The sequence below is a fragment of the Chlorocebus sabaeus genome, chromosome 28 (genome assembly GCF_047675955.1).
Source record: "Chlorocebus sabaeus isolate Y175 chromosome 28, mChlSab1.0.hap1, whole genome shotgun sequence".
NCBI lineage: Eukaryota > Metazoa > Chordata > Mammalia > Primates > Cercopithecidae > Chlorocebus > Chlorocebus sabaeus.
Window position 1 is genome coordinate 16,164,469 of NC_132931.1, and position 22,145 is coordinate 16,186,613.

Below are 22,145 nucleotides of genomic sequence, written 5' to 3' on the forward strand. Positions count from 1 at the left end.
TGGCCCACCCCACCTGGGCGCTCAGTGCCCAAGAGACGTCCACACCTAGAACGTCCCGCGGTGGGTGGGGGGCCCGAGAGACGGGCAGGCCGGGGACAGGCCTGGCCATGCGGGGCCGAATCCGGCACTGCCCAGCGTGGGGTGCGGGGGCCACCGCGCGCGCCCCCAGCCCCCGGGCCCAGCACCCCAAGGCGGCCAACGCCAAAACTCTCCCTCCTCCTCTTCCTCAATCTCGCTCTCGCTCTTTTTTTTTTTTTTTCGCAAAAGGAGGGGAGAGGGGGTAAAAAAAATGCTGCACTGTGCGGCGAGGCCGGTGAGTGAGCGGCGCGGGGCCAATCAGCGCGCGCCGTTCCGAAAGTTGCCTTTTATGGCTCGAGCGGCCGCGGCGGCGCCCTATAAAACCCGGCGGCGCGACGCGCCTCCACCGCCGAGACCGCGTCCGCCCCGCGAGCACAGAGCCTCGCCTTTGCCGCTCCGCCGCCCGTTCACACCCGCCGCCAGGTAAGCCCGGCCAGCCGACCCTGATAGGCGGCTCCCGGCTCGGCCGCCTAAGGCCGCGGCCCCTTCGCCCGTGCAGAGCCGCCTGCGCCGCAGCGGGAGTCGCATGTGGGGACTGGACTGCAGTGGGGGACGCGGGAGAAGCCCCTGGGCCTCCAGAGATGTGGGGACACCCCGCTCCAGTTTGGAGGCGCGGGGCCCTGCTCGGGAGGCGCGCTCTGGGGATGACGCTCTCGGGATGGGGGCAGCCGGCGGGTCTTTGTCCGAGCCGGCTTCTTGCCAGTGGGGACTGCAGGGTGGGCGCGGCGGAGCCCCCGCCAGGCTCGGTGGGGGGCTGGGGCGCCATTGCGCGTGCGTCCTGGGGCTTGGGGCGCTAACTGTGCGTGCGCGCTGGGAATCGGCGCTAATTGCGCGTGCGCGCTGGGACTCAAGGCGCTAAGTGCGCGTGCGTTCCGGGGCCCGGGTGCCGCGGCCTGGGCTGGGGCAAGGGCTGGCCCCGCCGGAAGGGGTGGGGTCGCGGAGGCTCCGGGGCGCTTGCGCGCACTTCCTGCCCGCGCCGCCGGCCGCCTGAGGGTGTGGCCGGCGCGCGCGCGCGCGCGTCGACCCGGCGCTATTTGAACGGAGCGGAGGCGGGGCCGGCTCCCGGTTGGGAGGGGGTGAGGGCCTGGCTTCCTGCCGCGCGCGGTGGGGACGCCTCCGACCAGTGTTTGCCTTTTATGGTAATAACGCGGCCGGCCCGGCTTCCTTTGTCCCCAATCTGGGCGCGCGCCTGCGCCCCCTGGCGGCCTAAGGCCTCGGCGCGCCGGAAGTGGGCAGGGCGGGGGCCACCTCGGCTCACAGCGCGCCCGGCTTTCCCGCAGCTCACCATGGATGATGATATCGCCGCGCTCGTTGTCGACAACGGCTCCGGCATGTGCAAGGCCGGCTTCGCGGGCGACGATGCCCCTCGGGCCGTCTTCCCCTCCATCGTGGGGCGCCCCAGGCACCAGGTAGGGGAGCTGGGTGGGTGGGGCGGCCCCGGGAGCGGGCGGGAAGCGAGGGCGCTTTCTCTGCACGGGGGTCTCCCGGTTTCTGGGGTGGTGGCCGCCCCCGTGCTCAGGGCGCGTTGTTTTTTCCTTCCCAGGGCGTGATGGTGGGCATGGGTCAGAAGGATTCATATGTGGGCGATGAGGCCCAGAGCAAGAGAGGCATCCTCACCCTGAAGTACCCCATCGAGCACGGCATCGTCACCAACTGGGACGACATGGAGAAGATCTGGCACCACACCTTCTACAATGAGCTGCGTGTGGCTCCTGAGGAGCACCCCGTGCTGCTGACCGAGGCCCCCCTGAACCCCAAGGCCAACCGCGAGAAGATGACCCAGGTAAGTGACCCGCTAACTCTTGTGGTGGCCACCTTCCTCCTTCCTGGTCTCCCGGAGCTGCGCCCTTTCTCACTGGTTCTCTCTTCTGCCGTTCTCCGTAGGACTCTCTTCTCTGACCTGAGTCTCCTTTGGAACTCTGCAGGTTCTATTTGCTTTTTCCCAGATGAGCTCTTTTTCTGGTGTTTGCCTCTCTGACTAGGTGTCTAAAACAGACAGTGCTGTGGGTGTAGGTACTAACACTGGCTCGTGTGACAAGCCCATGAGGCTGGTGTAAAGCGGCCTTGGAGTGTGTATTCAGTAGGTGCACAGTAGGTCTGAACAGAATCCCCATCCCAAGAACCCAGCACACTTAGCAGTGTTCTTTGCACTTCCTGCATGTCCCCCATCTGGCCTGGCTGTCCCCAGTAGCTTCCTGAGTGTGACATGGTGCATTTCTTCCTTACAGATCATGTTTGAGACCTTCAACACCCCAGCCATGTATGTGGCCATCCAGGCTGTGCTGTCCCTGTACGCCTCTGGCCGTACCACTGGCATCGTGATGGACTCCGGTGACGGGGTCACCCACACTGTGCCCATCTACGAGGGGTATGCCCTCCCCCATGCCATCCTGCGTCTGGACCTGGCTGGCCGGGACCTGACTGACTACCTCATGAAGATCCTCACTGAGCGCGGCTACAGCTTCACCACCACGGCCGAGCGGGAAATCGTGCGTGACATTAAGGAGAAGCTGTGCTATGTCGCCCTGGACTTCGAGCAGGAGATGGCCACGGCGGCTTCTAGCTCCTCCCTGGAGAAGAGCTACGAGCTGCCCGATGGCCAGGTCATCACCATTGGCAATGAGCGGTTCCGCTGCCCTGAGGCTCTCTTCCAACCTTCCTTCCTGGGTGAGTGGAGACCCGCCTCCGGGCCCTGCCTGACCTGAGGGTCACCCCTGGGGCTGTCCTGTGGAAGCTAAGTCCGGCCTTCATTTCCTCCTCAGGCATGGAGTCCTGTGGCATCCATGAAACTACCTTCAACTCCATCATGAAGTGTGACGTGGACATCCGTAAAGACCTGTACGCCAACACAGTGCTGTCTGGTGGCACCACCATGTACCCTGGCATTGCTGACAGGATGCAGAAGGAGATTACTGCCCTGGCGCCCAGCACGATGAAAATCAAGGTGGGTGTCCTTCCACCCTGAGCTGACCTGGGCAGGTGGGCCGTGGTGCCCTGTGGTGTGTGGGGAGCTGTCACATCCGGGGTTCTCACTGCCTGTTTGTTCCCTTCCCTCCTCAGATCATTGCTCCTCCTGAGCGCAAGTACTCTGTGTGGATCGGCGGCTCCATCCTGGCCTCGCTGTCCACCTTCCAGCAGATGTGGATCAGCAAGCAGGAGTATGACGAGTCTGGCCCCTCCATCGTCCACCGCAAATGCTTCTAGGCGGACTGTGACTTAGTTGCGTTACACCCTTTCTTGACAAAACCTAACTTGCGCAGAAAACAAGATGAGATTGGCATGGCTTTATTTGTTTTTTTTTGTTTTGTTTTGGTTTTTTTTTTTTGGCTTGACTCAGGATTTAAAAACTGGAACGGTGAAGGTGACAGCAGTCGGTTGGAGCGAGCATCCCCCAAAGTTTTACAATGTGGCCGAGGACTTTGATTGTACATTGTTCTTTTTTTTAATAGTCATTCCAAATATGAGATGCATTGTTACAGGAAGTCCCTCGCCCTCCTAAAAGCCACCCCACTTCTCTAAGGAGAATGGCCCAGTCCTCTCCCGAGTCCACACAGGGGAGGTGATAGCATTGCTTTCGTGTAAATTATGTAATGCAAAATTTTTTTAATCTTCGCCTTAATACTTTTTTATTTTGTTTTATTTTGAATGATGAGCCTTCATGCCCCCCCTTTTTTGTCCCCCAACTTGAGATGTCTGAAGGCTTTTGGTCTCCCTGGGAGTGGGTGGAGGCAGCCAGGGCTTACCTGTACACTGACTTGAGACCAGTTGAATAAAAGTGCACACCTTACAAATGAGGCCAAGAGTGACTTTGTGGCGTGACTGGGTTGTGGGCAGCGGAGGGTGATCCCTGAAGGGTGGGGCAGTGGGGGCCAACTTGTCCTTACCTAGAGTGGAGGTGGGCCAAGGTCCCTTCCGCCTTGACATTGAGCAGCCTTAGAGGGTGGGGGAGGTTCAGGATTCAGGTCTCTCTTTCTGCTTACTGGGGAGTTCCTGGCCTGGCCCTTCCACCCATTCCCAGGTACCCTAGTTTCTCTGGTACTCAGTGCATATGCTTGAGGTAGAAATGGGCTGTTTTGGGGTGTCTGGTGGCCCAGGTGCCATTCCTCATTGGGGTTGGTTGGCACCTGGATTTCCTGGGAGTGGAACTCCCTGAGGGTCAACTTTTAGCATGGTGTTCCCTTGAGTGGGGAGTGTAGTGGGTGTTTGTAGCTGCCACACCTTTGCCTTCACCATATGGAGCGGTGGCTGTCAGGGTCACCTTTGAGGGTCAGCCTGGCCCAGGCTCCCATAGGCTAAGGAAAGGCTGGGATTCCTGCCTATTCACCCAGACTGGGGAACCTGGAATCACAGTCAGTTGGGGTGGGGGATCCATGGGGCCATATCTGGTCTGCAGACAGCTCTGGTTAGCTGTGGGTTGAGGTCTGGATTCTGCCTTGTGACTGGAGACGGTGCCATCCCGTGGGCTCTCGGCCAGTTTCTTCGTAACCTACAAAGGGAGACATCTAGACTCCTGGACAGCAGGGCCTGCCTGGCACTGCAGGCAGATTGTTTTTTTATTCTTGAGCCGGGGTGTTGTGTTGCCCAGGCTGGAGTGCAATGGCACAACCATGGCTCACTGCAGCCTCAACTTTCTGGGCTCAAGCAATTCTGCCTCAGCCTCCCAAGTAGCTGAAACTACACAGGCACGCCCCAGCATGCCCAGCTAGTTGCAGGTCAGATTCTCATTGTTCTGCAGGGCCCTGAGTTAAATACTCTTGCAAGAAGAAACCAAGCCTGGCCTCCCTTCCCTCTGCTAGAAGCTGTGATTGACACAAGCAGAGAATGAAGAAAAGGGTGAGGATACCTTGCAGGGATGCTGTTTACCCAAAACACCACCTGGTGCATAGCAGTTCTGGAAATGATTCGGTCCTCCCAGGAGGCCTAGGACTGCCTCACCTGTGTGCAGTGGCTGCTGGCAGAGAGGAAGGTGGTCCCCTTCCTCCTGAGTCCCCTGAAGGACTGTCTGGGGCAGTTCCAGCTCTTTTGGTCTGATTTCTGCAGTGGTGAGCCCTGGGCCACCTTGGGCCACTTAAGCACCCATTCATTCAGTGACCACTATATGGTGGGCCCGAGGCTGCTGAGATGACCTGGGCAAGGACCCTGCCCTGGAGGAGCTATCAGTCTGGAAATGAGGACTTCATTCATTCGCTCATTCGTCCATCCATCCAATCACTGTTTGTGCCAGGTACTGCAGGTATAGAGGAGAACCAACCAGATGTGTTCCCTGTTCTCACCAGGCACCCAGTTTAATGGGGAAGACATCACAAGCACGAAGGCAAATGAATGTACGATGACATGCTGTGATCATAGGAAGAAAGAGCAGAGGCTTTGATGAACACGAGCATCAGGTGATGTTCATTATGTCATTGTGGTGGTGGTCTCCCGGGTGTAGACATACTTCAAAACTTACCTAATTGGGCCTGCCGTGATGACGAATGCCTGTAATCCCAGCACTTTGGGAAGCTGAGGTGGGAGGATCGCTTGAGTCCAGCAGCTCAAGGCTGCAGTGAGCTATGATTGCACCACTGCACTGCAGCCTGGGTGACAGAACAAGACCCTGACTCTAAAAACTAAAATACGATGGCTCAAGCCCGTAATCCCAGCACTTTGGGAGGCTGAGACGGGTGGATCACGAGGTCAGGAGATCGAGACCATCCTGGCTAACATGGTGAAACCCCGTCTCTACTAAAAAAACACACACAAAAAAAAACTAGCCGGGCGAGGTGGCGGGCGCCTGTAGTCCCAGCTACTCGGGAGGCTGAGGCAGGAGAATGGCGTAAACCCGGGAGGTGGAGCTTGCAGTGAGCTGAGATCCGGCCACTGCACTCCAGCCTGGGTGACAGAGCGAGACTCCGTCTCAAAAAAAAAAAAAACCAGGCAGGCGTGGTGGCTCGTACCTGTAATCGCAGCACTTTGGGAGACTGAGGCAGGTAGGTCATTTGAGCCCAAATGCAGCCTAGGCAGCATAGTGAGATCCCGTCTCAATTTTTTTCTTTTTCTTTTTTTTTTTTTTTGTGATGAAGTCTCTTTCTGTCACCCAGGCTGGAGTGCAGTGGCGTGATCTTGGCTCATTGCAACCTTTGCCTCCTGGGTTCAAGCAATTCTTCTGCCTCAGTCTCCTGAGTAGCTGGGATTACAGGCATGTGCCACAACCCCTGGTTAGTTTTTGTATTTTTCGCAAAGACAGGGTTTCGCCATGTTGGCCACGCTGGTCTTAAACTCCTGACCTCAGGTGATCCACCTCCTTGGCCTCCCAAAATGCTGGGATTACAGGCGTGAGCCACCACGCCCGGCGGCTGTGCACTCCTTATGAGCATCTAATGCCTGATGACCTGTCACTGTCTGCCATCACCTCGAGATGGGACTATCTAGTTGCAGGGAAAACAGCTCAGGGCTCTCATTGATTCAATATCATGTTGAATTGTAGAATTAGTTGACCATATACTACAACATAATAATAGTAGATAGAGAGTGCGATAAGCATAATGTGCTTGAATCATCCAAAAACCATCCCCCTGCCCCCATTCATGGAAAAATTATCTTCCACGAAACTAGTCCCTGGTGACAAAAAGACTGGAGACTGCTGACATGGGTGACGCACAGCTGGGACAGCTTAACCCATAGGTTGACCAGCGACTTCAGCAGCTCCTGCTTCTTGCCAAGAAAGTCCCAGCCTTAATTTTGGGCATGGCTGCACAAGCGTCTGCTGCTACCACCTACTCCAAAAGAAAGGAAGAGGGCCAGAAATACAGATTTTAAAAAGCAAAGGGAGACCAACCTGACCAACACAGTGAAACCTCATCTCTACTAAAAATACAAAAATTAGCCGGGCAGGGTGGCGTGCACCTGTAATGCCAGCTACTTGGGAGGCTGAGGCAGAAGAATCATTTGAATCTGGGAGGCAGAGGTTACAGCAAGCCAAGATTGTGTCACCGCACTCCAGCCTGGGAGACAGAGTGAGACTCCGTCACACCGTGGAAACAGCAAAGGAGCCAGGTGCAGTGTCTCATGCCTGTCATCCCAGCACTTTGGGAGACCAAGGCAGTTGGATCACGTGAGGTCAGGAGTCGAGACCAGCCTGGCTAACATAGTGAAACCCCATCTCTACTGAAAATACAAAAATTTTCTGGGCATGGTGGCGCGCACCTGTAATCCCAGCTACTCAGGAGGCTGAGGCGGAAGAATCACTTGAACTTAGGAGGTGGAGGTTGCAGTGAGCTGAGATCGCACCACTGCACTCTAGCCTGGGCAACAGAGTGAGACTCCATTTCAAAAAAAAAAAAAAGCAAAAGATCATTGAACATGGGCAGACTTGGGGGTAGGGAGAGACAGGGAGAGAGGAGCTGTCACTCTTTTTCTTTTCTTGTTTTATTTTTTGTAGAGATGGGGTCTTGCTATATTGCCCAGGCTGGTCATGAACTCCTGGCCTCAAGTCATCCACTTGCCTTGGCTCCCTGAAGTGCTGGGTTTGCAGGCATGAGCGATCACGTCCAGCCTATTTCATTTTTTACAATCAGAGTCTCAGTCTGTCACCCAGGCTGGAGTGCAGTGCTGTGATCATAGTTCACTGAAACCTCCAACTCCTGGACTCATGCAGTACTCCCGCCTCGGCCTTCCATGTAGCTGGGACTACAGATGTGTACCACTGTGCCTGGCTAATTGGGCCATCACTCTTGAGTAGGCTTCCCCAGAGGGCTTCCTGGAGGAAGAATGCTTGAGCTGCCTCCGGAGGCCAGAGGAGTCCCCTGGGGGGGTGGTGTGGCGGGTGCGTCTCAGAGGCATGGACTGATTGGTTACAGAGGTCCAAAGAGGAGATACAACCTCCAAGACAGAATGGACCATTGGTTGAATGTCAGACATGTTGTCTATGTGGCTTTGGGAAGTCACATCACTGCCCATGTCCCCATTTGAGAAATGGGCATATCAGTAACAACTGGAGGGGTGACTGTAGCAGGTGCACTGCGTCAGTCCTTTTCTTTTCTTTTATTCTTCTTGTCATTTTTTTGAGACAGAGTCTCGCTCTGTCGCCCAGGCAGGAGTGCGGTGGTGTGATCTCGGCTCACTGCAACCTCTGCCTCTGAGGTTTAAGCAATTCTCCTGTCTCATCCTCCCTCGTAGCTAGGACTATAGGCACCGTCACCACGCCCAGCTAATTTTTTTTTTGTACGTTTAGTAGAGATGGGGTTTCACCATGTTGGCCAGGCTGGTCTTGAACTACTAACCTCAGGTGATCCACCTCGGCCTCCCAAAGTTCTGGGATTACAGGCGTGAGCCACTTTGCCCAGCTATTTTATTTTTATTTTTAGAGATGGGATCTCATTCTGTTGCCCAGGCTTGGTGCATTGGTGTGATCGTCGCTCACTGCAGCCTTGAACTCCTGGCCTCAAGCGATCCTTTCATCTGTTGGCCTCCTTGAGGGGTGGGATTACCAGCATAAGCCAGTGCACCTGGCCAACGCTTTCCTTTTTTTTTTTTTTTTCCTGAGACAGAGTCTTGCTCTGTCACCCAGGCTGGAGTGCAGTGGCACGATGTCGGCTCACTGCAAGCTTCACCTCCTGGGTTCACGCCATTCTCCTGCCTCAGTCTCCTGAACAGCTGGGACTACAGGTGCCTGCCACCACACCTGGATAATTTTTTTGTATTTTTAGTAGAGATGGGGTTTTACCGCGTTAGCCAAGATGGTCTCTATCTCCTGGCCTCATGATAAGCCCGCCTCGGCCTCCTAAAGTGTTGGGATTACAGGCATGAGCCACCGCGCCTGGCCTTACCTGGCTAATTTTTAAAAATTTTTTTGGCCAGGCGCGGTGGCTCAAGCCTATAATCCCAGCACTTTGGGAGGCCAAGACGGGCGGATCACGAGGTCAGGAGATCGAGACCATCCTGGCTAACACGGTGAAACCCTGTCTCTACTAAAAAATACAAAAAACTAGCCGGGCGAGGTGGCGGGCGCCTGTAGTCCCAGCTACTGCGGAGGCTGAGGCAGGAGAATGGCATGAACCCAGGAGGCGGAGCTTGCAGTGAGCTGAGATCGTGCCACTGCACTCCAGCCTGGGCGACAGAGCAAGACTCCGTCTCAAAAAAAAAAAAAAAAAAAAATTTTTGGCCGGGCGCGGTGGCTCAAGCCTGTAATCCCAGCACTTTGGGAGGCCGAGACGGGTGGATCACAAGGTCAGGAAATCGAGACCATCCTGGCTAACACGGTGAAACCCCATCTCTACTAAAAAATAAAAAAACCTAGCCGGGCGAGGTGGCGGGCGTCTGTCGTCCCAGCTACTCGGGAGGCTGAGGCAGGAGAATGGCATAAACCTGGGAGGCAGAGCTTGCAGTGAGCTGAGATCCGGCCACTGCACTCCAGCCTGGGCAACAGAGCGAGACTCCGTCTCAAAAAAAAAAAAATTTTTTTGTAGAGATGGGGGTCTCACTATATTGCCTGGGCTGGTCTGAAACTCCTGGCCTCAAGCAATCCTCCTGCCTCCACCTTCCAAAGTACTGGGATTACAGGTATGAGCCACCTGTAATTAAATGCAAATATTTAATCAAATATGGCTATTTTATTACTTAAATATTTAATTAATTAAAAATGCATATTTAATTACTCACGGTGGTGGTACACTTGATCTTAGCCAAAACGCTGAATGGTGATAACTATCCACAGTGATAAATGCCATCTAGGAATATTCTGAGGGACTATGGCAGAGGATGCGACGGAATGGTGACATGGTCTAGGGAAGGGTAGGGCTTCTGCAGAAGGGATGTGAGGAAGATGAAGAGAAATTAGCCTTGGCTGGGCGCCGTGGCTCACATCTGTAATCCCAGCACTTTGGGAGGCCGAGGTGGGTGGATCATGAGGTCAGGAGATCGAGACCATCCTGGCTAACACAGTGAAACCCCGTGCCTACTAAAAATACAAAAAATTAGCCGGGCGTGGTGGCGGGCGCCTGTAGTCCCAGCTACTCGGGAGGCTGAGGTGGGAGAATGGCGTGAACCTGGGAGGCGGAGCTCGCAGTGAGCTGAGATGGCACCACTGCACTCCAGCCTGGGCGACAGAGCGAGACTCCGTCTCAAAAAAAAAAAAAAGGAAAAAAAGAAATTAGCCGGAGGTGGGGTGAGGGCCACTCAACAAGGCAAGTAGCTCATGCAACGACCCTGAGGCCATTAGGTATGAGTGGGAGGATCCCCATGAGTGAGAAGGCCAGATATGCAGTTCAAGCCTGGCCCGGTGACTCACACCTGTAATCCCAGCACTTTGGGAGGCTGAGACAGGTGGATCACTTGAGGTCAGGAGTTCAAGAGCAGCTTGGCCAAATGGCGAAACCCTGTTCCTACTAAAAATACAAAAATTAGCTGGGCATGGTGACAGTTGCCTATAATCCCAACGAGTCAGGAGGCTGAGGCAGGAGAATCACTTGAACCTGGGAGGTGAAGGTTTTCAGTGAGCCAAAATTGCGCCATTGCACTCCAGCCTGGGTGACAGTTAGACTCTGTCTTGGAAAAACCAAATACAAAAATTAGCTGGGCGTGGTAGCACATGCCTGTAATCCCAGCTACTCAGGAGGCAAGGCTGGAGAATTACTTGAACCTGGGAGGCGGAGGTTGCAGTGAGCTAAGATTGCGCCATAGCACTCCAGCCTGGGCGACATGAGCAAAACTCCGGTTTAAAAACAAAAATGCAGTTCCAAAAAAATTGATAGACTTTATTTTTTAGAGTAGTTTTAGGTTCCCAACAAAACTGAATGGTGAGTGCAGGAAGCGGTCCCCACACACCCACAGCCTCCCCCTCTATCCACACCCCCACCAGAGGGCTACATGTTACAGCTGATGAAACTGTGTTGATACAGTATCACCCGGAGTCCACAGTTTACATTACAATGCTTTTTTTTTTTTTTTTTTTTTTTGAGACAGAGTCTCGCCCTGTCACCCAGGCTGGAGTATACAATGTCACCATCTCGGCTCTCTGCAACCTCTGCCCCTTGGGTTCAAGCAATTTTCCTGCCTCAGCTTGCCGAGTAGCTGGGATTATAGGTGTGTGCCACCATGCCTGGCTAATTTTTGTATTTTTAGTGCAGACGGGGTTTCATCATGTTGACCAGGCTGGTCTTGAACTCTTGACCTCGTGATCCACCTGCCTCGGCCTCCCAAAGTGCTGGAATTACAGGCGTGAGCCACAGCGCCCAGCCTAGAATTCATTCTTGAGTTTAGAGACTAGTCTGGGCAACATAGCGGGACTCTGTCTCTTTTTAAGAAAGAGAGAAAGAGGCAGGGCGTGGTGGCTCACACCTGTAATCCCAGCACTTTGGGAGGCCAAGGCGGGTGGATCACGAGGTCAGCAGATCGAGAGCATCCTGGCTAACACGGTGAAACCCAGTTTCTACGAAAAATACAAACAATTAGCTGAGCATGGTGGCAGGCGCCTGTAGTCCCAGCTACTAGGGAGGCTGAGGCAGGAGAATGGTGTAAACCCAGGAGGCAGAGCTTGCAGTGAGCTGAGATCCGGCCACTGTACTCCAGCCTGGGCGACAGAGTGAGACTCCATCTCAAAAAAAAGAAGAAAGAAAAAGAAAACGAAAGAAAGATAGATGATGTCGGTCAGGCACAGTGGCTTACACCTGTAATCCCAGCACTTTAGGAGGCTGAGGCGGTTGGATCACCTGAGGTCAGGAGTTGGGGACTAGCCTGACCAACATGGCAAAACCCCGTCTCTACTAAAAATACAAAAAAATTAGGTGGGTGTGGTGTCAGGCGCCTGTAATCCCAGCTACTTGGGAGGCTGAGGCAGGAGAATTAGTTGAACCCAGGAGGTGAAGGTTACAGTGAGCTAAGATCATGCCATTGCACTCCAGCTTGGGAGACAAGAATGAAACTCCATCTCAAAAAAAAAAAAAAGAAAAAGAAAAAGAAAGGAAGAAAAGAAAGATAGATGGTGGCATGTGCAACCATCCTGGCTAATTTTTCTCTTGAGGGGGTTTCACCATGTGACCCAGGCTGGTCTTGAACTCCTGGACTCAAGTCATCTTCCCACCTCGGCCTCCCAAAGTGCTGGGATTACAGGCAGGAGCTGCTGTGCCCGGCCTCGGACCCCACTGTGGATGAATTGGAAAGGAGTGGAGAGTGGGGCAGTCACAGACCACTACCATAGCCTGCCTCATTTCCAGGCCCCGTGCCAGGTTCTCAGTGAACTCACAGGGCCTAGTACTCTGCCCTGGCCTCAGAGTCCCACTGCCCACCACAGTCAGCCAGGTGCTCCAGGGGGCTCTCACACCTTGAGCTGTGGGGACTCTGTGAGGAACTGTCACCCAGATCCAGCCTCTCCAATCCCAGAATGGCCTGTGTGAGAGTGACAGCAGCCAGGCTCTGGCACCGACTCTGCCCCTGCGGTCTTTACACCCAACATGCAGTGGTTTCCATCTTTCTTTTTTTCAAGACAGAGTCTCGCTCTGTCGCCCAGGCTGGAGTGCAGTGGTGTAATCTCGGCTCACTGCAACCTCCGCCTCCTGGGTTCAAGCGATTCTTATGCCTCAGCCTCCCGAGTAGCTGGGATGACAGGTGCCCGCCATCACACCCGGCTAATTTTTGTATTTTCAGTGGAGACTAAAGTGCTGAGATTACAGGTGTGAGTCACCGCACCCGGCCTCATTGGTTTTCATGTTGAATGTTCCTGAGACTTGGGGACGCTCATGCAATGTGGGACTCCTTCCTTACTAGAATTCATAATAGTATTAGTGGTTATAGCTTCCGTTGATTGAATCATTCCTCTGCGCTGGACACTTAGATGCATTATCTCATTCAATTCATCATTTATTTGGCAAACACTGATCAAGGGCCTGCTACTGCCAAGCACTGTTCTAGCGGAGGACAGAAAATAAACAGGTCAGGCTGGGCAGAGGGCTCACGCCTGTAATCCCAAACACTTTGGGAGGCCGAGGCGGGCGGATCACGAGGTCAGGAGATCAAGACCATCCTGGCTAACATGGTGAAATCCCGTGTCTACTAAACAAAATACAAAAACTTAGCCGGGCGTGGTGGCAGGTGCCTGTAGTCCCAGCTACTTGGGAGGCTGAGGCAGGAGAATGGCGTGAACCAGGAGGCGGAGCTTGTAGTGAGCTGAGATTGCACCACTGCACTACAGCCTGGGTGACAGAGCGAGACTCCATCTCAAAAAAAAAAAGAAATCATACTGGATTAAGATGAGCCCTTAAATCCAACATGACTGGTGTCCTTAGAAGATGAGGAGAGGACACAGAGAGAGACGGTGGGGAGACGGCCACCTGAAGACGGAGGAGGACGTTGGAGTAATGAGCTGCAGGCTGAGGGACTCCAAAGATTGCAGGGAACCACCCAAGCTACGAAAAAGGTCGGCATGGTGGTTCACACCTGTACTCCCAGCACTTTGGGAGGCTGAGGCAGGAGGATTACTTAAGCCCAGGAGTTCAAGACCACCCTGGGTAACACAGCAAGACCCTGTCTCTATTAAAAAAAATATAGAATTAAAAGGAAAAAGTGAGGGAGGATCCTTTCCTAGAGCCTTTGAAGGCAGCATGATCCACTGCCATCTTTATTTCTAATTTCTGGCCTCTGGAACTGTAAGAGAAGACATTTCTGCTGTTCACCCTACCCCTTTGTGACACTTTCTTAAGCCAGCTCTAGAAAATGAATACACTTGCTTAGGGTCACCCTAGAAGTCAGTTCCGATATTCAAACCCAGTTCTTTTTTCTTTTTTTTTTTTTTTGAGATGGAGTCTCGCTCTGTTGCCCAAGCTGGAGTGCAGTGGCCAGATCTCAGCTCACTGCAAGCTCCGTCTCCCGAGTTCACACCATTCTCCTGCCTCAGCCTCCTCAGTAGCTGGGACTATAGGTGCCCATCACCACGCCCAGCTATTTATTTGTATTTTTAGTGGAGATGGGGTTTCACTGTGTTAGCCAGGATGGTCTCTATCTCCTGACCTCGTGATCCGCCCACCTCGTCCTCCCAAAGTGCTGGGATTACAGGTTTTTTTTTTTTTTTTTAAATGATTTTAATATTTTATTTTTTTGAAATGGAGTCTCGCTCTGTTGCCCAGGCTGGAGTGCAATGGTACCATCTTGGCTCATTGCAACCTCTGCCTCCTGGGTTCAAGCAATTCTCCTGCCTCAGCCTCATAATTAGCTGGGATTACAGGTGTGCACCACCACGTCTGGCTAATTTTTGTATTTTTTTTTTTGTAGAGACGGGGTTTCACCTTCTTGGTCAGGCTGGTCTCGAACTCCTGATCTCAGGTGATTCACCTGCCTCAGCCTCTCAAAGTTCTGGCATTACAGGCGTGAGCCACTGCGCCTGGGCTTTTTTTTTTTTCTTTCTTTCTTAGTCTTTTTTGTAGAAAGAAGTCTTGCTGTGTTGCCCAGGCTGGTCTCAAACCCATGGGACTCAAGTGATCCTCCTGCCTCAGCCTCCCAAGGTGCTAGGATTATAGGTGTGAGCCACTGTGCTTGGCCTCAAACCCAGTTCTTTTGATTTCAGAGAACGAACTTTCCCCAGGGATTTTTATTAGTAAAGTATTTTTATTTATTTATTTGTTGAGGAGACAAGAGTCTTGCTCTGTCATCCAGGCTGGAGCGCGGTGGCACAATCTCAGCTCACTGCAGCCTGGAACTCCTGGGCTCAAGCGATCCTCCCGCCTCAATCTCCAGAAAATGTTTTGTAATTTTTATAGACGGCGTGGGGGTTCTTGCTGTGTTGCCCAGGCTGGTCTGGAACGACTGGCCTCAAGGGATCCTCCCGCTTAGGCCTGTTGAAGTGCTGAAATTACAGGCGTAAGCCATCCTGTCAGCTCTAAGTATGTATGTATGTATGTATCTATGAATGTATGTATGTACGTATGTTACGTATGTATTTTGAGACAGTCTCACTCTGTTCAATCTGGAGTGCAGTGGCAAGATGTCTGTTACTGCAACCTCCATCTCCCGGGTTCAAGCGATTCTCCTGCCTCAGCCTCCCGAATAGCTGGGATTACAGGCGTGCGCCACCACACCCAGCTAATTTTTGTATTTTTAGTAGAGACGGGTTTCGCCATATTGGCTGGGCTGGTCTCAAACTCCTGACCTCAGGCGATCCGTCCGTCTCGGCCTCCCAAAGTGCTGGGGTTACCGGCATAAGCCACCAAGCCCGGCCGGGTCTTATTATTTTAAAACGCAAACTCTTAAGTGTGAAGGCGCATACATTCATATTTACTTAGCAAATATGTATTGTCAGTGTCTATCACATTCCAGGGACAGTTTCAGGTATTGGGAAATCCTGTCCCTGCTTACAGTTTATTAGAGGAGGACCAAAAAAAAAAAAAAAAAGATACAGTCGGTCAGATGGTGCAAAAATCTATGGAGAAACACATAGGATGAGAGGAAGTTTCGGGGTGTATGTGAAGGTAGAGAGGAGGCGACGCTATTCCATGAGGTGTGCTCAGGACCTGTTGCTTTTGCACACGAAAGACAGTGGGAAGGGCAAATGCAAAAGCCTGCCGGGGGGAACGCGCTAGGCCGGCATCGGGAGGCCGGGTGGCTGGAAAAGAGCGTGCAGACGGCAGAGGGGGTCTAAGAACGAGCTCAGAAAAGAGGCAGAGGCCCTTGGAGCCCTTCCTGCCTCCCTTGCGCTCCAGCAGCTCCTCGGGCGGAGCCACATCCAACATGGCGGCCGCCTGCGGCCCGCCTGCGGGCGAACGGAAGTGCGTGTCGGCGGGCGCCGGAAGTGACGAGAGCTCGCTCCCTGCGGGGTCTCGGTTGAGCCGTGGACGCGCCGGCTTCGAGCATCCCTAGCCGGGCAGGTGGGAGGCCCCGGGGTTGCGGCTCCCGCTGCCGCGGCTCGGCCCCGCCAGCGACATGGCCAGCTCCGGAGAGGTACTGTCCACGCCTGTCTCCGCTCTGCTTCTGCTTCGGCGGCCTCGGTCCCCCTGGGTTCTTCCATCCCGACCCGGGTTCCCTTGCATCCTTTCTATCCCGACCCCTACCCCGCCCGTCCTTCCCATCCCGACCCTGGCCTTGCCGCTGCTCTCGTCTTTCCCGCATCCTGTCCCCAGGACTCCTGCCCTGCCTCCGAAGGCACAAACTGTCTCCGCTTTCGCTCGTCCATTCCTGATTGCCAGAGTTGCCCCCGTCTCTCCGTCCCCTGAGGGTGCAGGCTCCTCCGAGGCCCCTTTCTCAGTGCCCCGTTTCCTTGGCTGGGCCCCTGCAGCCCTGGGACATTCCCCCTCCGTGCCCACGTCCCACTCCATCTTCTATCTCTGGATGCTCAGTTTCAGCCCCAACCCACTTGTCTCTGGAGCCTGCTTGCTGAATGACGTGGGGGGCGGGTGATGGAGGAAAAGCCATTTCATCTGGGGGACTTACGACGTACCCTGGAATTCTTTTCCAACACTCCCCAAATCTGGGTCCGATGGAGAAGCCCGCCGCGTCCCTGTAATGTGGTGCAAGGTATTGTCTCTGCAGACAGGGGTGTAGCGGGGACTCTAGACCCTGACTAGTGGCTTCCCGGTGGTGCTTCCTGCCTATCTGTATGGACACCTAGGTTGGTATCTGCCACCTTTCAGGACTCAGATCGTTGGGTGCACTTCACAGATTTAGGAGCTTGCCTGGGTTCTAGGGAGCAGGAGTGAGAGGCTCAAGTGTCTTCCTCAGAGTGATGGGGCAGGGGTCTGTGGAGATGGCTGGGGTTCGCTGTGCTCACCGCTCCTCTTCATTTGAAGTGAATTTGGCCTAGAAATGACCCCAGTGGCTTCTTCATTGACACGGAACGGTATGTGGCCCAACTGCAGATTGCTAAGATTGAAATGAAGATTCCAGTTAGCTGTGTGTGCTTGGGGTTAGGGAAGGAGGGTCCTGGTACCTTGGTCTTACAGAATTCCAGCTCGAAGGACCCTCGGTTCCTTTTGTTGTTTGTTTTTTGTTTTTGAGACAGAGTCTCACTCTGTCGCCCAGGCAGGCTGGAGTGCAGAGGTGCGATCTGCAACCTCCGCCTCCCTGGCTCAAGCGATTCTCCTGTCTCAGCCTCCCAAGTAGCTGGGACTACAAGCGTGCATCACAACACCTGGCTAATTTTTGTATTTTTAGTAGAGACAGGGTTTTGCCATGTTGGCCGGGCTGGTCTCAAACTCCTGACCTCAGGTGATCCACCCACCTTGGCCTCCCAAAGTGTTGGGATTACAGGCATGAGTCACTGCACCCAGCTGGGCTCTGCTTTTTTTTGTTTGTTTGTTCCAGTAGCACTTCACATGGTTCAGTGCCTCTTTTTCTTTTTCTTTCTTTCTTTCTTTTTTTTTTTTTTTGAGACGGAGTCTTGCTCTGTTTCCTAGGCTGTCGTGCAGTGGTGCAATCTCGGCTCACTGCAAGCTCTACCTCCCGGGTTCACGCCATTCTCCTGCCTCAGCCTCCCGCGTAGCTGGGACTACAGGCACCCGCCACCACGCCCAGCTAATTTTTTGTATTTTTTTAGTAGAGACGGGGTTTCATCGTGTTAGCCAGGATGGTCTCAATCTCCTGACCTTGTGATTCACCTGCTTCGGCCTCCCAAAGTGCTGGGATTACAGGCGTGAGCCACCACGCCCGGCCTCAGTGCCTCTTTTTCTCGAGTATTAAAAATGATCCTGTCAGGGCATGGGGGCTTATGCCTGTAATTCTAGTACTTTGGGAGGCCAAGGTGGGCAGATTGTTTGAGCCCAGGAGTTGGAGACCAGTCTGGGGAATATAGAAACCCTGTCTTTACAAAAATTAGCTGGGCGCGGCAGCTCATGCCTGTAATCCCATCACTTTGGGAGGCCGAGCAGGCAGATCACGAGGTCAGGAGTTCGAGACCAGCCTGGCCAACATGGTGAAATCCCCATCTCTACCAAAAATACAAAAAAATTAGCCAGGTGTGGTGGCACATGCCTGCAGTCCCAGCTATCCGAGAGGCTGAGGCAGGAGAATCCCCTGAACCTGGGCAACGGAGGTTGCAGTAAGCTGAGATCACGCCACTGCACTCCAGCCTTGGTGACAGAGCGAGACTCTGTATCAAAACAAAACAAAATAAAAAAACGAAAATTAGCTGGGTGGGGTGGTGTGCACCTGTAGTCCTGGCTACTGGGGAGGTTGAGGTGGGAGGATTGCTTGAACCTGGGAGGTGGAGGTTGTACTGAGCTGAGATCATAGCACTGTACTCCAGCCTGGGCAAAAGAGTAAAACTGTATTCTCCCTAAAAATGAAAAAACCAAAAAAACCCTACAAAAACTCTCTGGCTAGGCATGGTGGCTCTTGCCTATAATCCCAGTGCTGTAGGAGGCCAAGATAGGAAGATTGCTTGAAGCCAGGAGTTCGAGACCAGCCTGAGCAACATAACAAGATCCCATTTCTACAAAAATTACAAAATTAGCCTGGTGTGGGGGCATGCGCCCGTAGTCCCATCTACTCAGGAGACTGAGGCGGGAGGATCACTTGAGCCTGGGAGGCCATGGCTGCAATGAGCTATGATTGTGCTACTGTACTCCTGCTTGGGAGACGGAGTGAAACCCTGTCTTAAAAAAAAAAAAAAAAGTAAATAAAAAATGCTCCCTGTTCAAAACGCTTTCCTGCAGTGGTAGGGAAATCATTACAGTTTGTCTGATGAGACTGGAAGGGGAGACCTGGTCAGCTGTGGAAGGCAGTGAGTTAAGTGTGCCTGGAGAGTACTGGGAGGGCTTCCCTGAGGGAGGAGCTTTTGAGCTGAAGTTTGAGAGTGTAGCAGTTTCCCTTGCTTGGTGGCATGTCTGGTCAACGGGACAGCTTGTGCATAGACTGGGTGGCAGCAGTGCTGTGTCTCAAGGGACGGCCTAGAAAATGCCAAATAGATAAGCAAAGCCCTAAGAAGAGGGGCACTGAAGAAAGAGTAAAGACCTTAACATCGTTTATCCCTTTAGATCACGCCTGCGATTGAACACTTTTCTTTTTTTTTTTTTTTTTTTTTTTTTGAGACGGAGTCTCGCTCTGTCGCCCAGGCTGGAGTGCAGTGGCGCAATCTCAGCTCACTGCAAGCTCCGCCTCCCGGGTTCACGCCATTCTCCTGCCTCAGCCTCCCGAGTAGCTGGGACTACAGGCGCCCGCCACTGCGCCCGGCTAATTTTTTTCTATTTTTTTTAGTAGAGACGGGGTTTCACCATGGTCTCGATCTCCTGACCTTGTGATCCACCCGCCTCGGCCTCCCAAAGTGCTGGGATTACAGGCGTGAGCCACCGCGCCCGGCCCTGAACACTTTTCAGATTTCTTGCTGTATTGCTTAGGCTGATCTCCAACTCCTGGGCTCAAGCTATCCTCCCACCTTGTCCTTCCAAAGTTCTGGGGTTATAGGTGTGAGCCACCGTACCTGGTCAGTTAGTGTTTGTTGTTGTTGAGACAGGGTCTTGCTGTGTCACCCAGGCTGGAGGGCAATGGCACAATCTTGGCTCATTGCAGCCTCTACCTCCCGGTTTCAAGAGATTCTCCTGCCTCAGCCTCCCAAGTACCTGGGACGACAGGTGCTTGCTACCACGCTGGGCTAATTTGTGTATTTTTGTAGAGACGGGGTTTCACCACGCTGGCCAGGATGGTCTTGATCTCTTGATCTTGTAATCTGCCCGCCTTGGCCTCCCAAAGTGCTGGGATACAGGCGTGAGCCACCGCGCCTGGCCAGTGAACTCGTTTCTATACACTTGTCTAGTTTCAGTAGTTGTCAACACATGACCCATCTGGGTTCATCTCTGTCTCCCCGGCTCTTTCCCACCTCTCCTGTCCCCCGTGGATTAGTTAAAGCACATCCCAGACATCTTACCAGCTGATTTGTGAATTCTGTGATTTCACTGGGTGCCTGAGTCATAAATAGGTTAGGGCCCATTCTTTATTTTTTTATTTTTATTTATTTATTTCTTTTAAGATGTAGTTTCACTCTTGTTGCCCAGGCTGGAGTGCAGTGGCACAATCTTGGCTCACCACAACCTTTGCCTCCCGGGTTCAAGCGATTCTCCTGCGTCAGCCTCCCAAGTAGCTGGGATTACAGACACGTGCCACCATGCCTGGCTAATTTTTGTATTTTTAGTAGAGACGAGGATTCACTATCTTGGCCAGGCTGGTCTCAAACTCCTGACCTCGTGATCCACCTGTCTTGGCCTCCCAAAGTGCTGGGATTACAGGCGTGAGCCACCATTCCTGGCCCATTCTTTCTTTTTCTTTTTAAAATTTTTCGTAGAGATGGGGTGTCACTATGTTGCTCAGGCTGGTCTCAAACCCCTGACCTCAAGTGATCCTCCCACCGTGGCCTCCCAGATTGCTGGGATTATAGATGTGAGCCCCTGCACCCAGCCCAGGCTAGGGTTCTTTCTGGGAGGAGATGTTTTTTGGCAGGTAATAAGATTTAAATCTTTCTTTTTTTTTTTGAGATGGAGTCTCGCTCTGTCGCCCAGGCTGGAGTGCAGTGGCATGATCTTTGCTCACTGCAAGCTCCGCCTCTTGGGTTCACGCCATTTTCCTGCCTCAGTCTCCCAAGTAGCTGGGACTACAGGTGCCCGCCACCACATCTGGCTAAGTTTTTTTTTTTTTTTTTTTTTTTTTTGAGACGGAGTTTCACTCTTGTTGCCCGGGCTGGAGTGCCGTGGCACTATTTCAGCTCACTGCAACCTCCTCCTCCCAGGTTCAAACGATTCTCCTGCCTCAGCCTCCTAAGTAGCTGGGATTACAGGCGCGCGCCACCACGTCCGCATTTGTATTTTTGTAAAAAAAATACAAAATTTTTTTGTATTTTTAGTAGAGATGGGGTTTGTCCACGTTGGTCAGGCCGGTCTCGAACTATTGACCTCAGGTGATCCGCCCGCCTTGGCCTCCCAAAGTGCTGACATTACAGGCATGAGCCACTGCACCCGGCCCCTGGCCAATTTTTTTGTATTTTTAGTAGAGACGGGGTTTCACTGTGTTATCCAGGATGGTCTTGATCTCCTGACCTCGTGATCCACCTGCCTTGGCCTCCCAAAGTGCTGGGATTACAGGCGTGAGCCACCGCACCCAGTCAAGATTTCAGATCTTAATTTTGCTTAACTTTTGAAAAAAACTAGGCTGGGCACAGATCACTTGAGCTCAGGAGTTTGAGACCAGCCTGGGCAACATGGCAAAACTCTGTCTCTACAAAAAAAGAGTTTTGAAAAAACTGAAATGTTACATATTCTCAAAAGTACATAAAACAAAGAGTTAGCTATTCGCTAAACTCTTTAAACCACTTTCAAGTTGTCATTATAGCCGATGGTTCCTAGTGTGCCTGGTAAGCACATTCCAGGGCCTGCCACTCACACCAGAATTGGAATTTTAGGAGACCCCAGAAATGAAGTGCCTGGTCCGGACCTGTCTGGAAACCCCAGCTGCCCTTTCCTGGTGGTGGAGGGAAGGGAGGTTCTGGGCTTACCCCAGGCCCTGTGGCAGGCATTACTCGTCCTTTGACCTCTGGTCAGTTACCTAGATTTTATTTTTGGAGACAGGATATTGCTCTGTCGCCTAGGCTGGAGTGCAGTGGCGTGATCATGGCTCACTGCAGCCACCACTTCCCGGGTTCAGGTGATCCTCCCACCTCTGCCTCCTGAGTAGCTGGGACTGACTCTAGACACGTGCCGCCACGCCCAGCTAATTTTTTTTGGGGGGATGGAGTCTCCCTCTGTTGCCCAGGCTGGAGTGCAGTGGCGTGATCTCAGCTCACTGCAACCTCGACCTCCCAGGGTCAAGTGATTCTCCTGCCTCAGCCTCCTGAGTAGCTGGGACTATAGGTGCACGCCACCAAGCCTGGCTAATTTTTGTATTTTTAGTAGAAACGGGGTTTCACCATTTTGGTCAGGCTGGTCTCGAACTCCTGACCTCGTGATCTGCCTGCTTTGGCCTCCCAAAGTGCTGGGATTACAGGCGTGAGCCACAGTGCCCGGCTCAACTAATTTTTTGTATTTTTTTGTAGAGACGAGGTTTTGCCACATTGCCCAGGCTGCAACTTGGGTTTTTTTTTTGTTTTGTTTTGTTTTTTTTTTTTTTGAGACAGAATCTTACTCTTT

General features: G+C 53.0%; 2 protein-coding genes across 3 annotated transcripts in view; both read left to right on the forward strand.

Annotated features, from left to right (window-relative positions):
* The first annotated feature begins 384 nt into the window (after nt 1-384).
* ACTB (actin beta) lies at nt 385-3,869 on the forward strand. Of its 2 annotated transcripts, none has more exons than XM_037995165.2 (6): nt 385-501; nt 1,359-1,487; nt 1,622-1,861; nt 2,307-2,745; nt 2,841-3,022; nt 3,139-3,869. In XM_037995165.2, the coding sequence occupies exons 2-6, from the start codon at nt 1,365-1,367 to the stop codon at nt 3,280-3,282; spliced, it is 1,128 nt and encodes a 375-aa protein (XP_037851093.1). In that variant the 5' UTR covers nt 385-501; nt 1,359-1,364; the 3' UTR covers nt 3,283-3,869.
* An 11,945-nt stretch (nt 3,870-15,814) lies between these two features.
* Nucleotides 15,815-22,145, forward strand: part of FBXL18 (F-box and leucine rich repeat protein 18) — a 33,762-nt gene continuing 27,431 nt past the window's right edge. Inside the window, exon 1 of the mRNA XM_008018774.3 lies at nt 15,815-15,981. Within this exon, the coding sequence (XP_008016965.1) occupies nt 15,964-15,981 (18 nt within the window). The 5' untranslated portion in view covers nt 15,815-15,963. The remainder of the gene's footprint in view (nt 15,982-22,145) is intronic.

Coding starts and splice junctions, on each gene's coding strand:
- ACTB (XM_037995165.2), top strand. CDS start 1,365: ATGGATGATGATATCGCCGCGCTCGTTGTCGACAACGGCTCCGGCATG. Junction 1,862..2,306: donor ACCGCGAGAAGATGACCCAG/GTAAGTGACCCG, acceptor TCTTCCTTACAG/ATCATGTTTGAGACCTTCAA. Junction 2,746..2,840: donor CTTCCAACCTTCCTTCCTGG/GTGAGTGGAGAC, acceptor TTTCCTCCTCAG/GCATGGAGTCCTGTGGCATC.